We start from the raw sequence: 27,140 nt of genomic DNA on the forward strand, positions 1-27,140 counted from the left end.
GATCAAAAGGTACAAACTTTGTTATAAAATAAAAAAGTCACAGGGATACAATGTACAGCATAGTGATTATAGTGAATAATGCTGTACTGTATATCTGAAAGTTGCTAAGAGTAGATCTTAAAAGTTCTTATTACAAGGAAAAAAATTTTGTAACTACGTATGGTGATGGATGTTAACTAGAGTTACTGTGATGATCATTTTAAAATATATACATATATTGAATCATTATGTTATATACCTGAAGCTAATATGTTATATGTCAATTATATCTCAATTCAGGAAAAAAAAAAAAAAAGGAAAGAAAGAAAAACTCAGGCCCAGAGATACTAAGTATTAAGTGACAGGTAGAGAATCATCCAGACTGAATCTGATACAACAAAATCCAAGCCTTCATACACCCAAGTTAATGTTCTTTCTATTATACCATGCCAGCTCCTTTGTTTCTGTTTCAAGTATTGAAACAGAATTGAGTATTTTTTGCTTTGTTTATGTTTATGCCCATTTAAAAAAATGAGAAGGAAAATAAAGGCCAAGGCAGGTAAAGGTTTAAAGTTTTCCGTGTTACTCCAAAATAAGCCCCTCAAATATTTGGAGTTCCGTGTTACTCCAAAATAAGCCCCTCAAATATTTGGAGTCTCAAATATTTTTTAAGCTTTGTTTACCAATGCAATACTTTTAGAGTTTATAACATTTATGCTTATTATCCTGTAGCGGAAAGGAAAAGCAAAACAACCTGTGCCTATGGACACACTGTCATATGCTTACTTCAAGTGCGCTGGTACTCATAACATCCACTGGAGGGAAGCAAACACTAGATTTTGAGCCTTACCTGCACTGGTGTTTCAGTTTCATGTCGAAACCCTTCAATCTGCTGCTGCTGCCAAGGAGCTATACTGTGAGAGTCCTCTGTAGTTCTACCTTCCAAAGGGTTTGTCCGCAACTGCTCAGTAAGCCACATCTGCGTCCTCACAGAAGGCTGAATGGGAACTCCACCTACTGCTTGTTGACCAAGCATTAAATATTTCGGCGGTTCAAAAGCCTCTGAGCTTGTCATAACGGGCTTGCTTTCAGGTAAGGCACTATATGTCATGTCTAAGGCCTGTCTCCTAGGAATGGAGGAAGAAGCTCTAAAGTCCTCTTTGCTGCAGCTCTCAAATTTATATTTGTTGTCCAGAGTTGATGGTCGTTTTTTATTTATTTCCTTGTCCTCTAGCTTAAGCATCTCCATACTGTCATGTAAACAGCTAGGTCCAATTGTCCTTAGTTGTGATGTTAAAGCCTTGTCTCTCCCTGTCTTTTCTAAACCTCTCCTTGACTCTTCTGTGTGCACAATGCCACCCTGGCTGCAGTTACCTGGGACAGTGAGTTTGGATAAAGATGACCATTTCCGGAGAGGCCGGAAGTCCTTCATGTCTAGTGAAGAGTCCTGCTCTCCCCTACTGTGGTTTCCCAATGTTTGCATAAGGCTTATACTCCATTTTGAGCCATCTGATGTCAATGATTCCCTATGTTTGGAAACTGAAGTGCTGGAGTTAGATGGCATGACATGGGCAGTAGGAAGAGTAACCAACGATCGACTAGGCTTAAAAGATAATGTGCCACTTGAAGTTGAATGATCTGGAAAGAAAAAAGAATGCCAAATTAGTTGTAATTAACAGAAAAAAAAAAAGAGGCAAAATGTAAAACGCCAAAACAAAAATCTGAACATGGTTTCCCAGCACAGGTTTTTCAGAGGCACTTTCATCAAAATGAGGGGCTTATTATTGTTACTATTATTACTCCTTTAAGTTTATCTGAAACAAATCAAACATACTTTCAAATATCATTTTCTAAAAACGGATACATAACAAAATATATGCTCATCTGCCATCTACTTACAGATGAAAAATGACTGGGAAACAGGTTTATATTCATGCTATTTAATCTAAGTATTGTGCCTTAAAAGAAAAATCCATCTCTGCATTGAAAGGTCTTATTCATGATCTATCACTGAAGCCTCAGACACAACTTTATTAAAAAATCGTATCTCTTAGTGTCTTTCCTCAATTGTGGAAATAGAGGCCCAATATGAACATTTTAGCACCTCTCAAACTACAATTCAAATTAGAATATGGGTAAAGGTGCTCCTGCAATAATGGAAAATAATCAGAAAGTGTTCTAGCAATATATTTGCAGATACAGAGTAGTTCCTACACTCCCAATCTCCCTTAATGGCATCATCAATAATATATTTCCCAAGCTAGAACACTTGGAGTCTACTTTGATTCCTATCTTTCTCTGCACATTTACTAAATCCCCATGTTGTACATTTATTTGTTTATTTATTTATTTATGGCTGTGTTGGGTTTTCGTTTCTGTGCGCGGGCTTTCTCTAGTTGCGGCGAGCGGGGGCTACTCTTCATCGTGGTGCGCGGCTTCTCACTGTCGCGGCCTCTCTTGTTGCAGAGCACAGGCTCTAGACGCGCAGGCTCAGTAGTTGTGCCTCAAGGGCTTAGTTGCTCCATGGCATGTGGGATCCTCCCAGACCAGGGCTCGAACCCGTGTCCTGTGCATTGGCAGGCAAATTCCCAACCACTGCACCACCAGGGAAGCCCACGTTGTACATTTTTACTTCCAAAATGATTACATAGTTACTGCTGTAGGTCAGGCCTTCACATAATACTACCCTACACATAGGAACAGCTGTAGTAGGCTCTACGGAAGCCCAAAGGATAAATAAGGGCCTCTATACTCAATGGACTTACTATCAAGTACCAAATTAAAATCAAAGATTATCATTTTTATCACATGATATCTAGAAAGGGGATAGCGATTTGAAATGTAGGGGGAGAGGAGGTGGGTGGTGAAAGGCAACTTTTACAGTTTTTTCTGTATCTTTCCATGTTGTTTGACTCATAACAGAATATATTTAAATATTAGTTGTGAGCTTTGATACTGTTTTGAAGAAATAAAGTAATAGAAAAAGAAATGTTGAGAAAGTCATAAGAAAATTCAGATGAGAAAGACCCAGGCAAACTAATTAAAAAATGGAATTCCAATAGGTCTTTGCACAGAATTTATTCACCTGGAGATGAAAGGGGAAAAACATTATAGATGAAAGAATACAAGAAAAAGTAATATAGTAGACATTTACCATGTAAGAGTTTCCCATCAGCTTCTGCAGAACCTTTTCATACTCAAGAAAATTCCCACATTACAAGCCCAACCTCCCAAAATAAATTTTAGACCTTAAATTCCCAACATACCCTGCAACTATGATACAGACATTCAGAAGGACCTGCACAAGATTTGTTTGGAAGTGAGTCACATGAGAAAACAGGCTCAGTGTGGAGCTACCACGTTTGGCAACAACAGAGGCATTAGCCCCCAACAATGACAGCAGCAGAGGTGGCCAAACCAAGTTCTGGCCCAGAAGTGGCAGCAGTTGGGCAGCAATGGTGGTTTCCTCCAGTGGGGCTGGAGGGTGCCAGTTCTCAGCGGTGACTGAGGTATATTACCTGGAAGCTTAACCATAAGCCTGGCTCTCCAGCCCTCCTCAAAAATTCTGAGTTAACCAAATGCCCTTAAATAAATTCCTCATCTGCTCAATCATCCAGTCAGCTTCTTCTACTGATTCAGAACACTAACTGATCCAAGTATGAAGCCAGGAGAATATGGCCTCAAAAGAAGAAAAACAAATTATCCCATTTATCTGCAGTATGCAGTAAGTATCAAGAAAAGCTGCTCAAGATAATTCTTGAAAGGTAAATGTAAAGCAGAGCTGTGCAAATCTTCAAACACCCTGCTACAGAAACAGCCTACCCTTCATTCGGCAAGAAATGTGACCTACCAAAAGTTTCCAAACAAAGGAGCAAGTGACATGACCAAAACTGTACTTAGGATGATTATTCCAGTAACTGCTGAGGACAAATTAAAGCAAAATGGTTGGCAGCAGGAAGATTAATGGATTATTATGGTAATCAGTAGAAGAAGGAAATAGAGAGGAATATGCTACTGAAGGTGAGTTCTAAATAGAAACAGGATAAATGACCCCCAAATTCTATGGAATATTGGTATTAATACATTACAGCACTATATCTACATCTATATATGTGTTTGTGTTACTATTCCTAAAGGAATATTTGTATTAAAATCATCATAGCCTCTCAAAAATATCTTCAATTCTTTAAAAAACAAAAAATGAGTTTTATATCAAATTTAAAATTTTCAGACTTTTACATTTTTAAAAAGCTGTAAGTAAAGATGGTGTAAAGGCTAAGTGTAATATTTTTGAAATCAGCATTTTTAGATTCAAATCCTGGCTCTACCATTTAGTAGTTGCATGTTCAAACAAGTTATTTAACCTTCTTGCATCAGTTACCTCATCCATAAAGTAAAGAGGACAACAGTGAAGATTAAATGAAATAATACATGTAAAGGACTCAGAAGAATTCCAGGCAAAATAAAGACTATTACCAGACACAAAGAAGGATACTACATGATGATCAAGGGATCAATCCGAGAAGAACATATTACAATTGTAAATACTTATGCACCCAACATAGGAGCACCTCAATACATAAGGCAAAAATGCTAACAGCCATAAAAGGGGAAATCAATAGTAACACAATCATAGTAGGGAACTTTAACACCCCACTTTCACCAATGGACAGATCATCCAAAATGAAAATAAAAAGGAAACACAAGCTGTAAATGACACATTAGACAAAATGGACTTAATTGATATTTATAGGACATTCGATCCAAAAACAGAAGAATACACATTTTTCTCAAGTGCTCATGGAACATTCTCCAGGGCAGATCATATCTTCGGTCACAAATAAAGCCTTGGTAAATTTAAGAAAATTGAAATTGTATCAAGTATCTTTTCCGACCACAATGCTATGAGACTAGATATCAATTACAGGAAAAACTCTGTAAAAAATACAAACACATGGAGGCTAAACAATACACTACTAAATAACCAAGAGATCACTGAAGAAATCAAAGAGGAAATCAAAAAATACCTAGAAACAAATGACAATGAAATCACGAAGACCCAAAACCTATGGGATGCAGCAAAAGCAGTTCTAAGAAGGAAGTTTATAGCAATACAATCCTACCTCAAGAAACAAGAAAAATCTCAAATGAACAACCTAACTGTACACCTAAAGCAATTAGAGAAAGAAGAACCAAAAAACCCCCCAAAGTTAGCAGAAGGAAAGAAATCATAAAGACCAGTTCAAAAATAAATGTAAACCATTAGCCAGATTCATCAAGAAAAAAAGGGAGAAGACTCAAATCAATAGAATTAGAAATGAAAAAGAAGAAGTAACAACTGACACTGGAGAAATACAAAGGATCATGAAAGATTATTACAAGCAACTATATGCCAATAAAATGGACAACTTGGAAGAAATGGACAAATTCTTAGAAAAGCACAACCATCCAAGACTGAACCAGGAAGAAACAGAGAATATAAACACACTAATCATAAGTACTGAAATTGAAACTGTGATTAAAAATCTTCCAACAAACAAAAGCTCAGGAGCAGATGGATTGACAGATGAATTCTATCAAACTTTTAGAGAAGAGCTAACACCTATCAGTCTCAAACGCTTCCAAAATATAGCAGAGGGAGGAATACTCCCAAACTCATTCTACGAGGCCACCATCATCCTGATACCAAAACAGACAAAGATGTCACAAAAAAAGAAAACTACAGGCCAATATCACTGATGACATACATGCAAAAATCCTCAACAAAATACTAGCAAACAGAATCCAACAGCACATTAAAAGGATCATACACCATGTTCAAGTGGGGTTTATCCCAACAATGCAAGGATTCTTCAACATACGCAAATCAATCAATGTGATACACCATATTAACAAACTGAAGAAGAAAAACCATATGATCATCTCAATAGATGCAGAAGAAGCTTTGGACAAAATTCAATACCCACTTATGATAAAAACCCTCCAGAAAGTAGGCACAGAGGGATCTTACCTCAACATGATAAAGGCCATATATGACAAACCCACAGCCAGCATCGTCCTCAATGGTGAAAAACTGAAACTATTTCCACTAAGACCAGGAACAAGATAAGGTTGTCCACTCTCACCACTATTATTCAACATAGTTTTCGAAGTTTTAGCCATAGCAATCAGAGAAGAAAAAGAAATAAAAAGAATCCAAATCGGAAAAGAAGTAAAACTGTCACTATTTGCAGACGACATGATACTATACATAGAGAATCCCAAAGATGCTACCAGAAAACTACTAGAGTTAATCAATGAATTTGGTAAAGCAGCAGGATACAAAATTAATGCACAGAAATCTCTTGTATTTCTATACACTAATGATTAAAAACCTGAAAGAGAATTTAAGGAAACACTCCAATTTACCATTGCAACAAGAAGAATAAAATACCTAGGAATAAACCTACCTAAGGAGACAAAAGACCTGTATGCAGAAAACTATAAGACACTGATGAAAGAAATTAAAGATGATACAAACAGCTGGAGAGATATACCATGTTCTTGGATTGGAAGAATCAATATTGTGAAAATGACTATACTACCCAAAGCAATCTACAGATTCAGTGCAATTCCTATCAAACTACCAATGGCATTTTTCACAAAGCTAGAACAAAAAATTTCACAATCTGCATGGAAACACAAAAGACCCCGAATAGCCAAAGCAATCTTGAGACAGAAAAATGGAGCTGGAGGAATCAGGCTCCCTGACTTCAGACTATACTACAAAGCTACAGTCATCAAGACAGTATGGTACTGGCACAAAAAGAGAAGTACAGATCAATGGAACAGGTCAGAAAGCCCAGAGATAAACCCATGCACATACGCTCACCTTATCTTTGATAAAGGAGGCAAGAATATGTAATGAGGAAAAGACAGCCTCTTCAATAAGTGGTGCTGGGAAAACTGGACAGCTACATGTAAAAGAATGAAATTAGAACACTTCCTAACACCAAACACTAAAATAAACTCAAAATGGATTAAAGACCTAAATGTAAGGCCAGACACTATAAAACTCTTAGAGGAAAACAAAGGAAGAATACTCTATGACATAAATCACAGCAAGATCCTTTTTGACCCACTTCCTAGAGAGATGGAAATAAAAACAAAAATAAACAAATGGGACCCAATGAAACTTAAAAGCTTTGGCACAGCAAAAGAAAACATAAATAAGATGAAAAGACAACCCTCAGAATGGGAGAAAATATTTGCAAACGAAGCTACTGACAAAGGATTAATCTCCAAAATATACAAGAAGCTCATGCAGCTCAATATCAAAAAAACAAACAACCTAATCCAAAAATGGGCCGAAGACCTAAATCGACATTTCTCCAAAGAAGATATACAGATTGCCAACAAACACAGGAAAGGATGCTCAACATCAGTAATCACTAGAGAAATGCAAATCAAAACTGTAATGAGATATCATCTCACACCAGTCAGAATGGCCATCATCAAAAAATCTGGAAACAATAAATGCTGGAGAGGGTGTGGAGAAAAGGGAACACTCTTGCACTGCTGGTGGGAATGTGAATTGGTACAGCCGCTATGGAGAACAGTATGGAGGTCCCTTACAAAACTACAAATAGAACTACCATATGACCCAGCAATCCCACTACTGGGCATATACCCTGAGAAAACCATAATTCAAAAAGATTAATGTACCACAATGTTCACTGCAGCTCTATTTACAATAGCCAGGACATGGAAGCCACCTAAGTGTCCATCGACAGATGAATGGATAAAGAAAATGTGGCACATATACACAAGGGAATATTAGCCATAAAAAGAAATGAAACTGAGTTATTTGTAGTGAGGTGGATGGACATAGAGACTGTCATACAGAGTGAAGTAAGTCAGAAAGTGAAAAACAAATACTGTATGCTAACACACATATATGGAATCTAAAAAAAGAAAAAGGTTCTGAAGAACCTAAGGGCAGGACAGGAATAGAGATGCTGACGTAGAGAATGGACTTAAGGACACAGGGAGGGGGAAGGGTAAGCTGGGACGAAGTGACAGAGTGGCGTGGACATATAAACACGAACAAATGTAAAACAGAGAGCTAGTGGGAAGCAGCTGTATAGCACAGGGAGATCAGCTCGATGCATTGTTACCACCTAGAAGGGTGGGATAGAGAGGGTGGGAGGGAGACGCAAGGGGGAGGGGATATCGGGATATACATACACGCACAGCTGATTCACTTTTTTATAAAGCAGAAACTAACATACCACTGTAAAGCATATACTCCAATAAAGATGTAAAAAAAAAAAGAAATAGCTAAACTAAGTGATATTTTCAATATAACAGGCAAAAGGCTAAATATCCATACTGTACAAAGAACTCCAAAAAAATCCCCAAAACAAAACCCTAACAACCTAATTTTAAAGTAGGCAAAAGAAATCCATAAGCAAACCACAAAACAAAAAGCAAATAAAGAATACATGTTTAGGGCTTCCCTGGTGGTGCAGTGGTTGATAGTCCGCCTGCCGATGCAGGGGACACGGGCTCGTGCCCCGGTCCGGGAAGATCCCACATGCCGCGGAGCGGCTGGGCCCATGAGCCATCACTGCTGAGCCTGCGCCTCCAGAGCCTGTGCTCCGCAACGGGAGAGGCCACAACAGTGAGAGGCCCACATACCGCAAAAAAAAAAAAAAAAAGCATACATGTTTAATGGAGGCAGCCGAGGTGTCCGTCGACAGATGAATGGATAAAGAAGATATGGTACATATGTACAATGGTATACTACTCAGCCACAAGAAATAATGAAATCATGCCACTTGCAGCAACATGGATGGACCTACAGATTATCATATTAAGCGAACTAAGTCAGAAAGAGAAAGACGAATATCCTATGATATCACTTGTATGTGGAATCTAAAATATGATACAAATGAACTTATCTACAAAACAGAAACAGACTTGCAGACTGTGGTTGCCAAGCAGGGTGGGGAGTAGCGGGTGGGAGAGGGATGGACTGGGAGTTGGGGATTAGCAGATGCAAACTAGTATATATAGAATGGATAAACAAGGTCCTATTGTACAGCACAGGGAACTATATTCAATATCCTGTGATAAACTGTAATGGAAAAGAATATGAAAAAGAATGTATAAATGTATAACTGAATCACTTTTCTGTAGAGCAGAAATTAACACAATATTGTAAATCAACTATACCTCAATAAAATAAATTTTTTAAAAAAGTTTGTTTTTCAAAAAAGATATTTCAACTCACTAAATAGAAGTACATTCCCTATCATATTCATAAAATTATTAAAGGCTGCTAATATCCTACGATGGTAAGAACATAAATTGTTATAGCCTTTGGAAGAAGAGGGGCAATCTGTCTGTATACATCAATATTTAAAATATGCAAACACATAAGTAAATATATGTATACATGTGCATATGTGTATGTAAATACATATATATTCATGGGCACAGAAATGGTCTAGGGGAATATACCACAAATTTAATAAACAAAGGTAGAAAGAGGAGAAAAGGAGAAAGATGCTTTCACATTTTACTTTACACAACATCTTATTTTAATTACCATTTGGCCAAACTTCTGCAAAGGTGTTTTATTCTGTGACCTCAGAGAGTTTGAAATATCTCATAGAACACTGTTACTAAAGTGTGAATTATGTATCAGGTGACTGTTTCACTTTCTATGTCACAGCTGAAACTTCTGAGACCAGAGATCACCAGTCCTGGGTGCTACTTTTATCTGATAACAGGCTAACTTCCTGTCTACCTTGGTAGCTCAGTATTTCCCAACTGCAGAGAAAATCAACAATTGGTGATAAAAACCAATTCCACATCAGACTAGTATTTACTCCTACAAATCTGAAAGCTACTGATAATATATGCTGTTCATAGAACATTACATTGAGAATAGAATTTACTCCAAAAGTCACTTATACCTGAAGTTCTCAAACTTTAAAATACAACAAACTTAGCTGGTATCTGGAGCCCTACTCCGAGAGATTCTCTTTCAGTTAGAGTAGAGAGGGTCCAGGAAACATCACTTTTTAATAAGTGATTCTGCTGTTCTATTCACCACATCATTCCACCTAGGACTGATTCCAGTTCTGAAGCCTTCAAGTTTAAATATCTTAAGTTCAACCATCACCAGTATCCGAGTTTCACTGTAAAAACTGATTTACTGTGACATTCAGAATTCATTACTGTGAAAACTAAGGATTAAAATTCAGTCTACCCACATACATATGCACATACATACACATGCACGTATACACCATGAATTAATGAATAAAGTATTAAATATTTGACAGTTTAAGTATCTGAAAAAAAGGACCATTCTATCTAAGAAATGAATCAAAACATAATTTATTTTGCCTAACAAAACACAATCAATTGGAGGTAGATGCAATGTGATTCCTAATGTGCTTTCTTATACTACCTAATTGTAGCCACAAATCCCAAATGCAAGCTATTATGATGGCATCCAGCCCATATCTAAGTTAGAACAAGTGAAATCTAAAACCAGCAGAAGGCCGTCCTTTTAAAAACCAGAGGACATGGGACTTCCTGGGTGGCGCAGTAGTTAAGAATCTGCCTGCCAATGCAGGGGACATGGGTTTGAGCCCTAGTCCGGGAAGATGCCGCAGAGCAACTAAACCCGAGAGCCACAACTACTGAGCCTGCGCTCTAGAGCCCACGAGCCACAACTACTGAAGTCTGCACGCCTAAAGCCTGTGCTCCACAACAAGAGAAGCTACCACAATGAGACAACGAACAGTAGCCCCGCTCGCCTCAACTAGAGAAAGCCCACGCACAGCGATGAAGACCCAATGCGGCCTAAATAAATAAATAAATTTATTTTAAAAAATTTAAAAAAAACACAAAAAACCAGAGGACAGGGTTTATAGAGAGCACAGAAGAGCTAACGGTTTCAGACATAGGCCTAAATCATAGGCCTAAATCATAGGCCTAAATGTAACAGCTAAAACTATAAAACTCTTAGAAGAAACCATAGGTGTAAATCTTCATGATCTTAAGTCAGGAAGTGATTTCTTAGATACAACACCAAAAGCCCAAGCAACAAAAGAAAATAAACTGGACTTCAATAAAATTTAAAAATTTTTTGCTGCATCAAGAGAGTAAAAGGACAGCCCAAAGAAAGGGAGAAAATTTTTGCAATTACGCAACTGATAGGGACTTTCATCTAGATTATATAAGAAACACAACTCAATAATAAAAACACAAATAATCCAATTTAAAAATGGATGTGAAATTTGAGTAGTCATTTCTCCGAAGAAGATATACAGATGGTCCTATTAAAGCATACAAAAAGGACATTTTTGTTTGTCATTTTTAGGGAAATGCAAATCAAAACCACAATGAGACATCACTTCACACCCATTAGGATGGCTATCATCCGAATGACAGATAGTAAGTAAGTGTCAAGTGTCTGGCAAGGATGTGGAGAAACTGGAACCCTCATATAATGCTGATGGGAATGTAAAATGGTGCCGCTGCTTAGGAAACAGTGTGGCAGTTCCTCAAAAGGTTAAACACAGTTACCATATGATCCAGCCATTCCACTCCTAAGTATACACCCAAGAGAAATGGAAACATATTCACAGAAGCATTATTCTTAACAGCCAAAAAGTCAGAATAATGCGATGTCCATCAAGTGATCAATGGATAAATGAAAAGTGGTACAATGGAATATTATCTTTTATTATGGTAATAAAAAGAAATGAAGTACTGATACATGCTACAACATGATGAGTCTTGAAAACATTATGCTAAGTGAAAGTCAGTCACAAAGGACGATATATTAGACGATTCCATTTATATGAAATGTCCAGAAAAAAGAAATTTATACAGATTAGTGGTTGCTTAGGGATGGGAGGGAAGATGGGGAGTGACAGCTAACAGACTTCTTTTGGGGAGGAGGGGGGCAGGCTAAAAAATGTTCTAAACTTAGACTGTGGTAATAGTTGAACAATTCTGAGAATATATTAAAAAGCATTAAATCGTATACTTTAAATGGGTCAATTGTATAGTATATGAATTATAGCTCATAAGAGATAGTGTGTATAACTTCTAATAAACTAGAAGGAAAATGTCATGAAGAAAAAGTGAAACAAAGAAGGCAAGAAGGAAAATACTTGAGAAAAGCAGACTATAAAGTATACAATATGATTTAAAATGCATCAAAGTTTAACAATCACAGTAAATGAATATCCACTCAAAAGACAAGAATTGTCCACATAATTTTTTTAATCTAGCTAAAGCTAAATGTTTACAGAAGATACACCTAAAATATGAAGTCCTATTTTGGCATTATGGTATCTGCATAGAGACTGAGAATGATTACATAAAAGAATTACACAGAAATAACTATCAAGAACATTAGGAAAAGTGTATGTCAGGTATCAAGATTATGAAAAGCATAGTTCCATGAACTGCTTGCTTTTATTCATTATATCTTAAGGATAGAGAGAAGCTTCTGTTTCCCTACTGCCAAACCTATGACCTATTCTTTTAGCAACTGCACTTGATAGCAATAGTACACAATTCTGTGCAAATCTTGGTTCTCACTTTGTTATTGTCTAATCATTATTACCGATCATCTTTTTTTCTTGAATATTTTATTTTTTTCTCAATTGTATTTTGTGAAGTCACTTCAAATCCTATTGAAGCAGAAAACGAGTGAGAAGTTCTAAAATTACTTGTTTAAAATAATTACAGAAGTCTACACTGTTCACAAATTAGTTCTCAAGCTCTTTTTGTACACTGTCTCTTAGCAACCATTCACAACAAACTAAGAAACTTCATTCTCTAAGTTTATATAAAACAAGATGAAAAGCTGGTTTTTAAAAAAGGGGGGCATTTCTGATCTCCAACCAGACTACTGGCAACTTAATTAAAGGACAATCTGAAGTACAGTTTAAAGAGGTCAACAATTCAAAGCAAAACTAATTTTAGGGACTTCCCTGGTGGTGCAGTGGTTAAGAATCCGCCTGCCAATGCAGGGGACACGGGTTTGATCCCTGGTCTGGGAATATCCCACGTGCCACGGAGCAACTAAGCCCGTGCGCCACAACTACTGAGCCTGTGCTCTAGAGCCCACGAGCCACAACTACTGATCCCACATGCCACAGCTGCTGAAGCTCATGCACCTAGAGCCCGTGTTCCACAACAAGAGAAGCCATCTCAATGAGAAGCCTGTGCACCACAACGAAGAGTGGCCCCCACTCACCACACCTAGAGAAAGCCTGCAAGTAGCAACAGAGACCAAACGCAGCCAAAAAATATAAATAAATAAATTTATTTTTTTAAAAAAACTAATTTTAAAAGCTGGTCAGTAAAAAAGCTCCTTTTCGTATTTACACAAAAATTTTAGTTATTTTTTTCTTGAATGGCTTTTGAAATTTCATTCAACTGTACCATTTTCTAGATATCTCCTACTAGTCTCAATTTAGATTAAGTCTCATCAGGCAGTTTACTTGCAAAGAGCTAAAAGTGTTATTTCTCTCCTATAAAAATGGTTATAAATCAAATTGTAATGATCTCAAAATATGGGATGTGATTTTCAAAAATTCAAATTTTCTCAGGAAGAAAAACTGTAATTTACGACAGAACTGACAAGAAATTATCATTTGGTCCTCTAACCACTTGCATGTCTGGGGAAATGTGAAGTCATTAACCTCTTCCCTAAACCCATGGCTGTGCGACTGAAGGGCTTTTCCAGGTCAGAAGTACATGGGTTCATCACAGTTCTCAAAAATGGACTAAATTCAGCTCAGCTTGATCAGGTTCATATTCTACCAGGCCAAGAAGCAAAATGATATGAAAAAATGAGTGAATGAATAGACAAATGGATGGATGAACAACAATGAAGGTAAAAATGAGGGTCATAAAGATACAAAATATACCTCCAACAAACAATTTTAATTTCTGCAAATTTACTACAGCTGTAATGTTCTTATATGCCATGTTTAAATTGAAATATTTTAAGCAGTAAGGTAAGATTAACAAGAAAATTAAGTAGAGATGGGGAGCAAAGGAAAAGGGTTATTTGGTTTGCAAAAGAATATAAATCATAATTGTTTTGAATACTGCCTTGAACTTATTTGATTTCACAAGCAAAAAAGTATTCTGTGTATAACCCTTCACCTCTTTCCATATGCAAATGAAGAACTAAGTCCATAAAGGTTAAATTACTTGACCAAGTACAGATCTTAAAAGAGAATCCTGGTCTCCTGTTTCTCAGCCTAGTATTACCTATACTATCCTACACTGCACCTCTCAGTTCTTCCTCTCTAGTTTCTCCCTTCAAGAACAGATATCTAACAGTGCGGTTAAGCGCAGGGCTTTAGAGTTAGACTTGAAGAATCTCAGCTCCACCACATGAACCACTGTATAAACCCAGATGTTATTAATGTCCTCTAAGTTTATTTTTCATCAGTAAAGAGAAAATAATTATATTTGACCTCATTATATTTGATTCTATAGTGAAAAAATTTTTTAATCATGTATAGAAGTATAAAACCTCACACTGAAAAAAATCTATGGTACATACTCTTATTAACGTTAAGGTCAACAGACCAACTAATCCACTGTAATATCTGGAGGTCATGTTATGGAAGTACTCATCATCAGAGTCCTGAAAGCTCCAAAGCTATGAAGTTGCAGCAACATAAGATTATTCCCCAATGAAATGAACCTTAATAAAGCAAGGAAACAGGTTAGAGAACAGTCTAAGAAAATATCATTTACTTTGCCTATAAAATGGATATAGAATTGTACCCAACATGTTATTTTTGAATTAACTGAAACAATCATGTAAACCTCTTATCATGATAGATACATAGTAAATGCTCAATAAATATTATTACTATTGTAATTAAAAGGTTAAGGGGGAACTCTTGATTTGTTTGAAAATATCACCTAAGGTATGGGGGTGAGCACAGAATATCTGAAATAAGATTGCCACGTGTTATAAATTTACAATTGTATAAGTTTGGTGTTGTGTACATGTGGGTTTTACCATTTTGCCTTCTTTTTACTTTAGTATATGTTTGATATTTTCTGTAAAAAAGAAAAAAAAACAAGAGTAAGAACAAGAGGATATTTTGCATTAAGATGAGGTGTTTGGTTTTTTTTTCTTGCTGTACGCGGGCCTCTCACTGTTGTGGCCTCTCCGGCTGCAGAGAGCAGCCTCCGGACGCACAGGCCCAGCGGCCATGGCTCATGGGCCCAGCCGCTCCACGGCATGTGGGATCCTCCCAGACCGGGGCACGAACCCTCGTCCCCTGCAGCGGCAGGCGGACTCCCAACCACTGCGCCACCAGGGAAGCCCAAGATGAGGTGTTTTAAAGAAACCATTTAGCAAAGTAAACTAATGAAACCTAATCACTGTAATAAAATACACAAGCAAAGAAAACAGAGCCTTGGGAAATTTTTATGATGTCTTCCAAAATTAGTGGTTGCCTATGGTAGGGGGTATAGGGTTGTTGGAGGAGGGGGTGATGGCTAAGGGGAGTGGGGTTTCTCTTTGGGGTAATGAAAATGTCCTAAAATTCATTCAGGTGATATATATACAACTCTGAATATAATACTAAAAGCCACTGAGTTGTACATTTTAAATGGGTGAATTACGTGGTATATAAATTATATCTCAATAAAGCTGTATAAAAGAAAGAATGTATGATTTTCATTGCCTAATTATCTCCTGAATCATCTAATTTTCTCCTTTCCTACTGTCTCTTTTTATGAACAAGTCATCATTGGCTCCCACCTGCAATGCCAGTGGTCTCCTGGCATCCCGTTTTGCTCTCCTCTTGATTCATCCTCAGAATGTTCTCTCACCAGTTTTGACCATGCTGTCCTCTCAGCCTAGACTACTCTCCTGCCTTGTTTCGCTCTGTCAGTTCTTACTCACCTTTTTGGTCCTCAGCTTAAACATCACTTCTGCCAGGGGTCCTTCCCTGAATCCAGTGGATTTAGGAATGTCCTCCTACCCTGTGTACTTTGCCTATCATACTGCTCATATTTTATGATAATTATTTCCTGTCTTGTCTTCTCCACTAGACTTTATGTATACAATGAACACAGAAAATGTCTGTTTAATTCTAACCACTAGCACAGGACCTGACACACAGTAGATAATAAATATTGGTTACTTGAGTAAATGACTGAACAAGTCCTTACATTACAAGGCCTTCATTTCTTCATAAAATAAGGACAATACACCAAATGTTAACTTTTCTTCCTTTCTGACATATACTCATAGGATGACCTCAAAATTTATACTATTCAACAGTCCTACTATTTCTTAGTAAAAACAACTAACTAATCAAGATATGATTAAATTGAAGTCCATTTTTATCAGTCCCTCCTACTTGAAATAAATGAGGTTAATTGGATAAGAAAATTATCTCTGATACAAATTAGCAGTTGGAAATTATCAAAGAAAAATATTTAACTCTATTTGTACCTTTTTTTAGTAAAATATATAAATATGCTTGAAAATTAGCCCCAAATAGACTATTAGAAGCTACACTTAAGAGCTCAGATTTAAAAAACTAAAAGAACTGCAATGTGAGCCTGCCTCTCAGGCACCATGTGATTCGGGAGAGGAAGACCGTCCTGTGGAAGGTTACAGAGCCAAGTCTAAGCAAAAATTAAGTTCTTTTCTAGCCTCAGGGTCCTCTGCTCCCAGTCCTATACTCCTCTTGCTTCTTCCTTCATTACTCAACTCTGGGACCACATCTAGGTTATGCCCTACACAACAAATGCTGTATACTTCAAGAGCAACTCTCCTTTCTGTGCCGGCGGCAGCTATTTATACATGGCCTCCAGGTCTCAGCAAAGAAAACCAAGAAAGAAATTGGTGATCTGCTGATGTGGCTTATGTTACAATTTGGTAGTTCTGCAGGCACATCTATCCTTATGTCACAGATCTACTTCCTCCCACCCTGGAATCTGACACCCCATGAACAAATTACCACAGTTAAAACGTGGTGCCGCTAATGTTAGTGTTCCAACTTATTAAATATAAAAATCTCACACTCTTATTTAGCATTATTTGAAATCTCAAAATACCATGGCTAAAAGCAAATCACTCAATGGTAATTTTAGAATATTTTTCTGTACTAGAGTTCCTCCCCTGCTGAGATTTTGATGTAATCCTCTCCATGTTGATCTCTGCAGTTCTGCAGTTTTTGAAACAAAGTACTCAATAAATATTTATTAAGTGAATAAATGAACTTCTAAAAGCTGTATGTTAGCAAAGAATAGAAAGGTACCTTTATTTGTGTCATATCATTTACAAAGCTGGATATTTATCATTCCTGCAGCATTTAGAGTCTGTGTGATAAATATATATTCTACACTCATGTGTGAATTTAAAATTTTTAAATAATTAAAATAAAACACAACATTAAAATTAAAAATAATATGTTATTCTTCCAGATGATTCACAGAATACCTTGAGGATTTAGCAATGGCCAAAGAGCGTCGACTGGAACATCAGTTATAAGCATACAGTACTATAGGGCAAAGAAGGGGGAGGGAAAGTGAAGGTCTAACTAGACAGTACCTTTTAGTTTGTTTAAGGTTTGATGACTTACGTCACAGCTGTACTGTTTACTTAATGTATCATGGAATTTAAGTAAAATTTACTCATGTACTTTTATCTATACCCCCAAAATTAAATTTACATTTAGTATAAAGAGGTATACCATTTAACCATAATTGTCTTTTTTTTTTTTTTTTTTTTTTGCGGAACGTGGGCCTCTCACTGTTGCGGCCTCTCCCGTTGCAGAGCACAAGCTCCGGACGCGCAGGCTCAGCGGCCATGGCTCACGGGCCCAGCCGCTCCGCAGCACGTGGGATCCTCCCGGACCGGGGCACGAATCCGTGTCCCCTGCATCGGCAGGCGGACCCTCAACCACTGCGCCACCAGGGAAGCCCATAATTGTCTTTTAAACAAAGATAAATAATCATTAAGATAAATAAGAACTCAAAATTTACTATTACAGGTTAAATATTTGAATTATATAACATGAACATAATGTTATTTGCAAAGAAAAACTTTCAGAGGCTTGTGGCAAGATAGGCTTTTTCCTCCTAAAACTGAAATTGCATCCAAACTTTACATATGAAAAACTGGTGCAATCACACTCTTTACCTGCTCACTTTCATGTGGGTACCCACTGGTCTAGCAGTCAGCTATGTGAGACTCCAGGATAATGTTCCGTCTTCCTCCTAATTAAGTCTGAGGGCCTATACCTCACACCTGATGGGAGAATTCCAGCAGGGATTACTGACATTATTCCTTTTCCCCATTCCTTAACTGAGCAACAGAACTCTTCAGAATTTCAGGGATTCTCCAATCTAAAATCTTTCCTAACCCAAACATTTATATCTCACCACAGAAACCTTAACTTTCTCTTTGCCAAAGGAACCAGGGCAATCCCACTGCAGTGAAGCTTTTACCACTGTCAAAATGATGAAAGGAGTATGCTCTTAGTAGCCCCAGACTGACAGTAGAATATAATTTATCATAGACATAATGCTATGGATATAAATTTCTATTATATTAAATATTAAGCGGGTGACAGTAGCTATTTTGAGAAGCCAATATTGTTTCTACTGGGAAATATATAAACATATATACACACTCGTAAAATCTTTGAAAGTAAACCCTTTACAAATTATACTGTCAATACCAATATGTCCAATAAAAATATAATGCAAGCGGGACTTCCCTGGTGGCGCAGTGGTTAAGACTCCACCTGCCAACGCAGGGGACACAGGTTTGGTCCATGGTCCGGGAAGATCCCACGTGACACGGAGTAACTAAGCCTGTGCACCACAACTACTGAGCCTGTGCTCTAGAGTCTGCAAGCCACAACTACTGAGCCCTCGTGCCACAACTACTGAAGCCCACGCACCTAGAACCCGTGCTCCGCAACAAGAGAAGCCACTGCAATAAGAAGCATGCGTGCCGCAACCAGAGACAGCCTGTGTGCAGCAATGAAGACCCAACAGAGCCAAAAATAAATAAATAAATTTATTTTTAAAAATAATAATGCAAGCTACATTTGTAATTTTAAGTTTTATAGTAACTACATAAAAAAAAAGGTAAAACTAACTTCAATAGTATCTTTTATTGGGACTTCCCTGGTGGCGCAGTGGTTAAGAATATGGCTGCCAACACAGGGGACACGGGTTCGAGCCCTGGTCCGGGAAGATCCCAAATGCCGCAGAGCAACTAAGCCCGTGCACCACAACTACTGAGCCTGCGCGCTAGAGCCCGCGAGCCACAACTACTGAGCCCATGTGCCACACTACTGAAGCCCGCACACCTAAAGCCTATGCTCCACAACAAGAGAAGTCACCGCAATGAGAAGGCTGCGCACCACAATGAAGAGTAGCCCCCGCTTGCCGCAACTAGAGAAAGCCCACGCACAGCAACGAAGACCCAACGCAGCCATAAATAAATAAATTTATTTTAAAAATAATACCTTTTATTTAACCCACTATATCTAAAATAGTATATCATTATGTAATCAATATTAAAAAGTATTAATGAGATATTTTATATTCTTTTCTTAATACAAAATATTCAAATCCACTGTGCAGCTTACATCTCAATTTGGACCAGGCATAGTTCAAGCACTCAATACCCCCATGTTACTAGTGGCTACCATATTGAATCACACAGCTCTATACTATTGTTTTCCATAAACTACCCTGAATATCTTCAGAAAGGAAATGACAGTAATTTACAATAGCTGTGAATGCATATATTGTATCAAGTATATTACGTAAATTGTGATAAGTTACATTAAAAGTTTTTGTTAATAAACCCATGTAGTATGTAAATCATGCAGTTATTTGCTACATGTATTGAGATTTTTACAATAATCAGTCTTTTAAGAATTCAAATGAATTCACACATTTCAGCTAAAAATTGTCACAGCAAACCAAAATAATATAGCACTTCATGCCACAGCCTCAGAAATCAAGTAGGAATATATACCCTCCTCCAAGACAAATATTAACAGTAACAGAGTTAAAGGCAGTTAACTAAAATATTCTGCAGATACATTCTAAAACAAACTCAAATTATATTTGGTAACAGGTCCAAATTTAATGTATATTATTTAAAATTAATATAATTTTACACCACCGTAATTCTCAACTGGGGGTTTAGTACAAAGGAGATGAACACTTTTTAGGTTATTCTATTATGTTTAGAATTTAATAAGGATAGGTTTGTTTAATTTTATAAATGAGAAAAATAAATACTTTATAGACCTATGATAAGTGGATGACAAAAAGATTTATGTAATCAAAGACCAAAGTATGTAAAGCATATATAAGTGTGTACATAGATATATGTATAAAGTATACACGACACTGATATGAAATAATCTAATACACAGCATGTTTTAATGCTGACATTATGTTATAAATACAACCTATTAGTTATATTCTAATGTAAGGCTATTTTCAATATACAATAATCCTCTACAATGGTTATTTCCCTGAGACCTTTACATTAAACAGATATGGCATGTAGCAAATCCAACAAGGAAAAGCAAAGATTACAAATTAGATGACTCAGGAAACTTACCAAAGAACAGAGATGGTAAATAGCTCCTATGAAGCAGAAATCATGAGAACTTCAGAAAGACATATATTCAGGAAAGAAAACTACACTAATTGGAATCAAGTGTTGTATCAGCAAACACCCTAAGCTTTTGTTCTAAATAAATAATCTTTAATATGCCTGCTAAAATTATTCCCTATTTTTAGATAACACTCTTAAATAATTGATTTTTTTTTTTAAACAGGAGTACGCTTCACCTCTCCTGACAGTCAATAAATAAATGTAATCAAAGTCATTCGTTACCGGCACTGTCATTCAAACCATAATTCTGATTCATTTTCCACAGGAGCCTCAAGTTTCTGTTATTTATTGTCAGTCTCCCAGAGTCCTACTACTCCATCTTATTTTCATGCACCATTGTTATACTTATCATCCTTTCCTAGAACTCTTTCCCTACTTGCCCTTTGTCTTCAAATTCTGACACTGCTTTATCCACATAGAATAGCCTCTAAATAACATTACCTACTATGATCACGCCTTGAACTCAATGGATTCTTTGTCCATTAGAATATTTTGTATAGTGCTCTGTAACATACCAGTAAAATCACTCATTGTTTTATGTATTAATTAAAAAACTAGCAGGGAAAGGAGTTGGGAGTTCAACTTGGAGGTAATGGCAAGATCTAATGGAAGGCCAAAAATAAATAAATAAATAAAAATAATATCTTCACATCAGCCCAATTCAAGAAGAAAGTGAGAATCATACTCTTCATCCTTAAAAAATTATAGGGACTTGCATTTAACACCTGATGAATTATCCAGTGAGAAAAGCAGTGATATTTGCTGTTAACACAAATAGTTTTAAATTAATTCAAAGAATAAAAAGAAGCAGTTTTCTGAACAGCAATAGAAAAGGTGAGTAATTATATATAATAATACACAGCAGAATCAAAGAGTTTCTGGAGATTATAAAAAAGACACCATTATAGTCATATTCTCAATGAGATATTCTCAGTTCTTCAGCCAGTCATTATGAAAATGCAGCATCCCAGCCCTGACACTGCGTGGCCTAGTCTGGGGGGAGAGAGGGGAATTTTTTTTTAAGCTCTCCCTGGCTGAACTGAGGAAAGAAAATTCCCAGCTGGACCCAGATTAATACCATAATATTCTATGGAGGTTGAAGTAACTGACTATAAAAAGATTATTAGTACCGAGTTTCTAAGACAAAGCTTCAAAAAGCCAAAGAATTTATCTCTGAACCTCAAGTAAATTTTTGAGAAGTCATAACACAGGAACAAAGTTAGCAGAGAGTATGATTTGCTTAAAGCAAACAGCTTTGTAATAGCACTAAAAAAACCCCCCAGAGCATCCATTCTACAATTTTTAAATCTCCAGATCTGTATCCTTCCCACATCATTCTATCCTCAAAAAAAGTTAATTTTTATAGTTCAGTTACGAGACCAAATAGCTAATAATACATTTTTTTAAGGCTTCAAAGTAGTTTCCTGCTTGATTTTCAACTCTACTTAGATCAAATTACTCTCCAAAAATTTTATGGCTCTCTATTTAACCACATAGATGTAATAGAGTGCTGTGGATTGAACTGTGTGCCCCACACAGATACACTGAAATCTTAACCCCCCAATACCTGTGAAGGTGATCTTATTTTGAAGTAGGGTCTTTGCATATGTAATCAAGTTAAGATGAGGTCATACTGGATATGGGCGGGCCCTAAATCCAATGACCAGTGTCCTTATAAGGAAAGAAAGAAAGAGATATCTGAAGACACAGAGGAGACCTAGAGAAGGCGGCCACGTAAAGGAGGCAGACATGAAAACTATCATGCCACAAACCAAAGAATGCCAAGGATTGCCAGTAACCACCAGAAGCTAGAAGCGGCAATTAAGGAAGACTTGTCCCTAGAGCCTTTGAAGGAAACATATCCTTGTCGATACCTTGATTTTGAACCTGTAGTCTCCAAAACTGTGAGAAAATATACTTCTGCTGTTTTAAGCTATCCAGTTTGTGGTAATTTGTTATGGCAGCCCTAGGAAACTAACAGAGGGGAATATGGGTTAATAGTTCCGAACCTGCTTTACTTGTATACTGAGGGCTGAATAACTATGTAAATAGATGGTAGATGGTGGAGGTACCTCACTATTGGAAAGGGAAATTATAGACAAGGGGAAAAAGCTAAAATGAGCTCTGCTATACTGGATTAGAGTCAGAGTCATCAGTATGAACTCATTTAGCTTAATATGGATACTTATGAATAGACACAGAAATAATTATAGATATGCATGTATACACAGGCAAGTATACATACCATATAACCTAGTTCTGCCTCCGTGACGGTGTAGAAGCAATAACACCCCAGCGGTAACAAGCACTCCCGGCACCCAGATCTCGGTTTCTAAATACTATTCTCCAGTAAAAAGAACCAGGGATCTTTGGAGAAATGGCTGATCCCAGGGCTACAGTAGGGAAGATATAAGATGACCATGGAACACCTTACACTACCCAAAAGGAAGTGCTCAAAAAACAAAAGGATGGGGATGGAGCACAGAGTGTCACAGGAGTCAACCTGAAAGAGTTCCCAATGGCAAAAGGTGGAATAATTTGAGCAAGAAAATAAATATTATTGGATAATAACCCAAAAGATAAATATACACAGTCCATACTAACATAAATAAATGATTGGATAAATAAATAAATGAGGGAAAACAGTTGAGTCTTTCTTATGACAGAATTCCAAACAACGTACGTAGATATTTTTCCCTCCAGGATGTAAAACTCTGTACCCCCACCCCCATTTTGAGTTTGGGCTGGACTTAGTGACTTGCTTCCAAACAGTAGAATATGAAGAGGGTAAAATAATAGTCCTATAGCAGAGAAATCTTGCAAACACATCTTAACTAAATAATCAAAGTAAACATCACCAATGATATCATGTGAATATCATGTACCCCTTGATATGCTACGAGCACCTGTAGTATATTATTCCCCAAAAGTACAGTCTCAGTCTAATCAGGAGAAAACAGCAGACAAATCCAGTTTGAGGGACATTCTATAAAATGCCTAACCAGTCCTCCTCAAAACTGTTAAGGTTATGAGAAACAAGGAAAAAGTAAGAACCTGTGACAGACCAGAGGAAATTAAGGAAACATTAGTGTGGTATCCTGAATAGAAATTAGGAACAGATGGTCACTGATGGAAAAATTGGTAAAATTCTAATAAATTCTGAAATTTAATTAAAAAATAAGTATGTGTATATATGGGCCCATATTGATATATATAAATTATTGAATAGATAAATAAGTAGGAGAGAAGGGACAAGTATGCCTTAAAGAATAATTCCAAGTATTAAATTCAGATACTTCCTCTTCCAGGAGGTGGAGTTTAATCCTTCCCCTCTGACTTGCATCCAAAGAACAGAATATAGAAAGGGGAAAAACTGTTACTATATGGTGGAGAAATGTAGCAAGTCTGATACTACCAGTTCCTGAGCATTTTTGAGGATTTTTAATAATATATATTGACAGTTTGTTCCGAATTTCTCTGCTGCTGGTTTCAGATTTAGCTCTTGGGATCTGCTAAGAAAATTTGTATTGTTCTGACTTATAGCTCCCAGAATTTTACTGTTGTTTTCTCTTTTTCCCCCTGTCATCATATGGTTGTTTTTGGTTTTGTTTTGTTTTTTAATTTTTTTCCTGACTTTTAGTGCGATTTCAGAAAGGAACAGAATTAGAGAACTGTGTTTAGTTTGCTATCTTAAGTTGGAAATTCGCTTGAATATATTTCTAGGTTAGTACATATGTAGCTACCTAATTAACTGAATACACCGTGATATATTTAACCATTTCCCTACTGACACCTGGAGTTCTAATTTTTCACTCAACAGTGTTACAGTGGATATTCTTGTACATAATATCTTTGTTCAGCTGTGTGTGTGCTGAATCAAGGATATATACACTTTACATACATTATTTATAGGTAAGTAATTTAACCTCTAAGTGTTACTTAAAGGTTGACCTCACTTTCCCTATCAGAGGGCTGTTGTGAGGGTTAAGAGTTAACATGTATAAGTGCCTAGAACATGGTTAACAGTTATATAGCTGTTAGTTAGCATTGCCAAATTGCCCCCTATAAAGGCTGACTACATATCCTAGTTATTAGAGTACTATTTTTCCCATCTTTGCTCAGATCCTGGATATTACAGTCTATTTTTATGGAAAAGGGGGCAATTTTGCTAGTGAAAAGCAGTATCTCACTGTCTAGACTTTCACTTCACTATGACTGAGTTTGATCATCTTTTTGATGTTTATTGGCCATTTGTACTTTTTACATGAATTGTTTATTTCTTTTATCTATGAAATTTTTAAATTATGAAATATTTAAAATTTTCATAGATAAACACCTATTTGGGGGCATTATCCTTATTTGTAGGAACTCTTTAAATAATATAGATATTAGTTTCTTGTTAATTTGATTACAAACATTTATTCCTAGTATGTCCCCTTTTTTATTTAATATCTTTTATCAGTGTTCAAAATTTTTGAATTTCTATTAAAGTCTGTGTTGTGTGGCTTAAGAATATATTTAATGTAAAAATACAAAATAAATTTCCTATTTCCTAGTACTTTGATGATTTTTAAAAGAAATCATTAGTTCTTTGCTCCATTTCAAATTTAATTTTCTTACAGTTTGAGGTCAGTATCTATTAACACTTTTTTCAGGCTTAATCCTTCCTTACTATTTTGAAATGCTGTCTTTATATCATGTATTAAATTTCCAAATAAACATGTGTTTTTAAAAAGTACTTAGGTTGGTATGTGTGCTACAGAAATCTATGTATCTAATAGAAAGAGTAGGCTTGTCGTATTCTGTGATCTGTTGTTTGGGTCATCTGTTGTAAGCTGGCAGGAGGACTTTCATTCATTCTGTGAGTTACTTCCAAAACATCAAAAAGTAGGCCCCCATGAAATCCTGCCTTACTCTCAAACTCCTGGGTCAAACCTAGTCCTTGGCTTATCTCAGTGGTGGATCTCCTTGGAGAAGAGAGCAATTCTAGGAGCCTCAAGTGACGTAGATTAGGTCATGTGACTCGTATCTCAGTGATAAAAATTTTTTTTAAGAACTCCAATTCAGAGAAGATAAAAAAAAAAAAGAAAGCCTATCACAAAGCATATATGGGATGATCCAGTTTTATTTTAAAACCTCTATGTATGTAAATAAATGCAGAGCAAAAGATGTGGAAGAACATGCAACACACTAATAACACTTATGACCTCTGAAAACAAAGCAAGGACTGGAAGAGAGAAAATAAAGGGAGATTTAACTTTTTCTCTATTTAATTCTATGAGTTCAAATTTTCAAAGACCATAAATTTAATACTTGAAATACAAATTTGTTTTTAAAATTATATTAATCTTTATGCTTTTTTAAATGTGCATTTTTCACCTTTTTAAAATCAGGGTTGGGGAGTAGAAGAAATACACACAGTAGTTGACATTAAGGAAAAGTTTTACAATCATTTTATAGTTCTTTTTCTCTTCATTTTTTTTCATTTATATTTATATGACAAATTTTCTTGTTTAAGATCATTGCCTGAGTTCAGAAAGTTATATTCTCTCCCTCCCAAGACCCACTGAAATAACAGAAAAGTAATAAAGTGGAAGCTCATGACAATGAACAATATAGGACTGTCAACAACAAAAGATTACAACAGAATTCCAGAAGCTAGAAAATGAAGAGTGTTAACTTTTGAAAATATACAAGTTTTGGTAACGCAACACAGGGCGTTCATCTCTCTGGGGAAACATCAAAGAGGCTCTAAGCTCGTAAATATCAAGTACAAAAGTAGGTTAAAACAAGAACCTTAACTGCAAGTGTGTGTGTGTGTGTGTGTGTGTGTGTATTTATGCATTGTTTCATTGAACACTATTGAGCACCCAGTACATACCAGTCCCTATACTATGATACAAATAATTAACCCAAAGTAAAGCAGGGTTGTAGGTACAAAGCTGTGAGGGTGGCAACAGAAGTACCACTGTTTTAGGGAGCAGGGAAGGAGAACAAGAATCACTTTTAAAGTAATGATGGTAATACAAAGAAACTGCACTAAGCAATTTAAAAGTCATATTATTAAATCTTCATAAGACATTTTGAAAAGTCATTATCTCCAATTTGGAGATGAAAAATCTGAGGCTCAAAGAAATGAGAAATTATTCAAGGTTGCACAGATAATTAACCGATAACAGGTTTAACCAAAGCTTAAGCTCCAAATCACCATATTGATAAGAGTCGTCATTTCATTTTTTGAGAACTAGTTTACTCATTTATATAATGGTCTAATTAATTATATTATCTCTAAAGACCCATCCAATTCTAACACTATGACTAACACCAAAAGAAAATAATTCTACTACCACTTATAGCTTAAGAAAATATTCCATTAGTATAATCAAAAGCTTGAAAAAAATATATCTATATAAAGAGGCATTTTCTTAAATACTTAAGGATT

General features: G+C 36.3%; 1 protein-coding gene across 1 annotated transcript in view; it reads right to left on the minus strand.

Moving 5' to 3' along the window:
- The window catches only part of CEP85L (centrosomal protein 85 like), a 154,910-nt gene that overhangs the window by 97,924 nt on the left and 29,846 nt on the right, over positions 1 to 27,140 (minus strand). The window contains exon 3 of the mRNA XM_030853595.2: positions 830 to 1,617. Coding sequence (XP_030709455.2) covers positions 830 to 1,617 — 788 coding nt within the window. The remainder of the gene's footprint in view (positions 1 to 829; positions 1,618 to 27,140) is intronic.

The sequence above is a fragment of the Globicephala melas genome, chromosome 14, assembly GCF_963455315.2.
Source record: "Globicephala melas chromosome 14, mGloMel1.2, whole genome shotgun sequence".
In the NCBI taxonomy this organism is placed as follows: Eukaryota; Metazoa; Chordata; class Mammalia; order Artiodactyla; family Delphinidae; genus Globicephala; species Globicephala melas.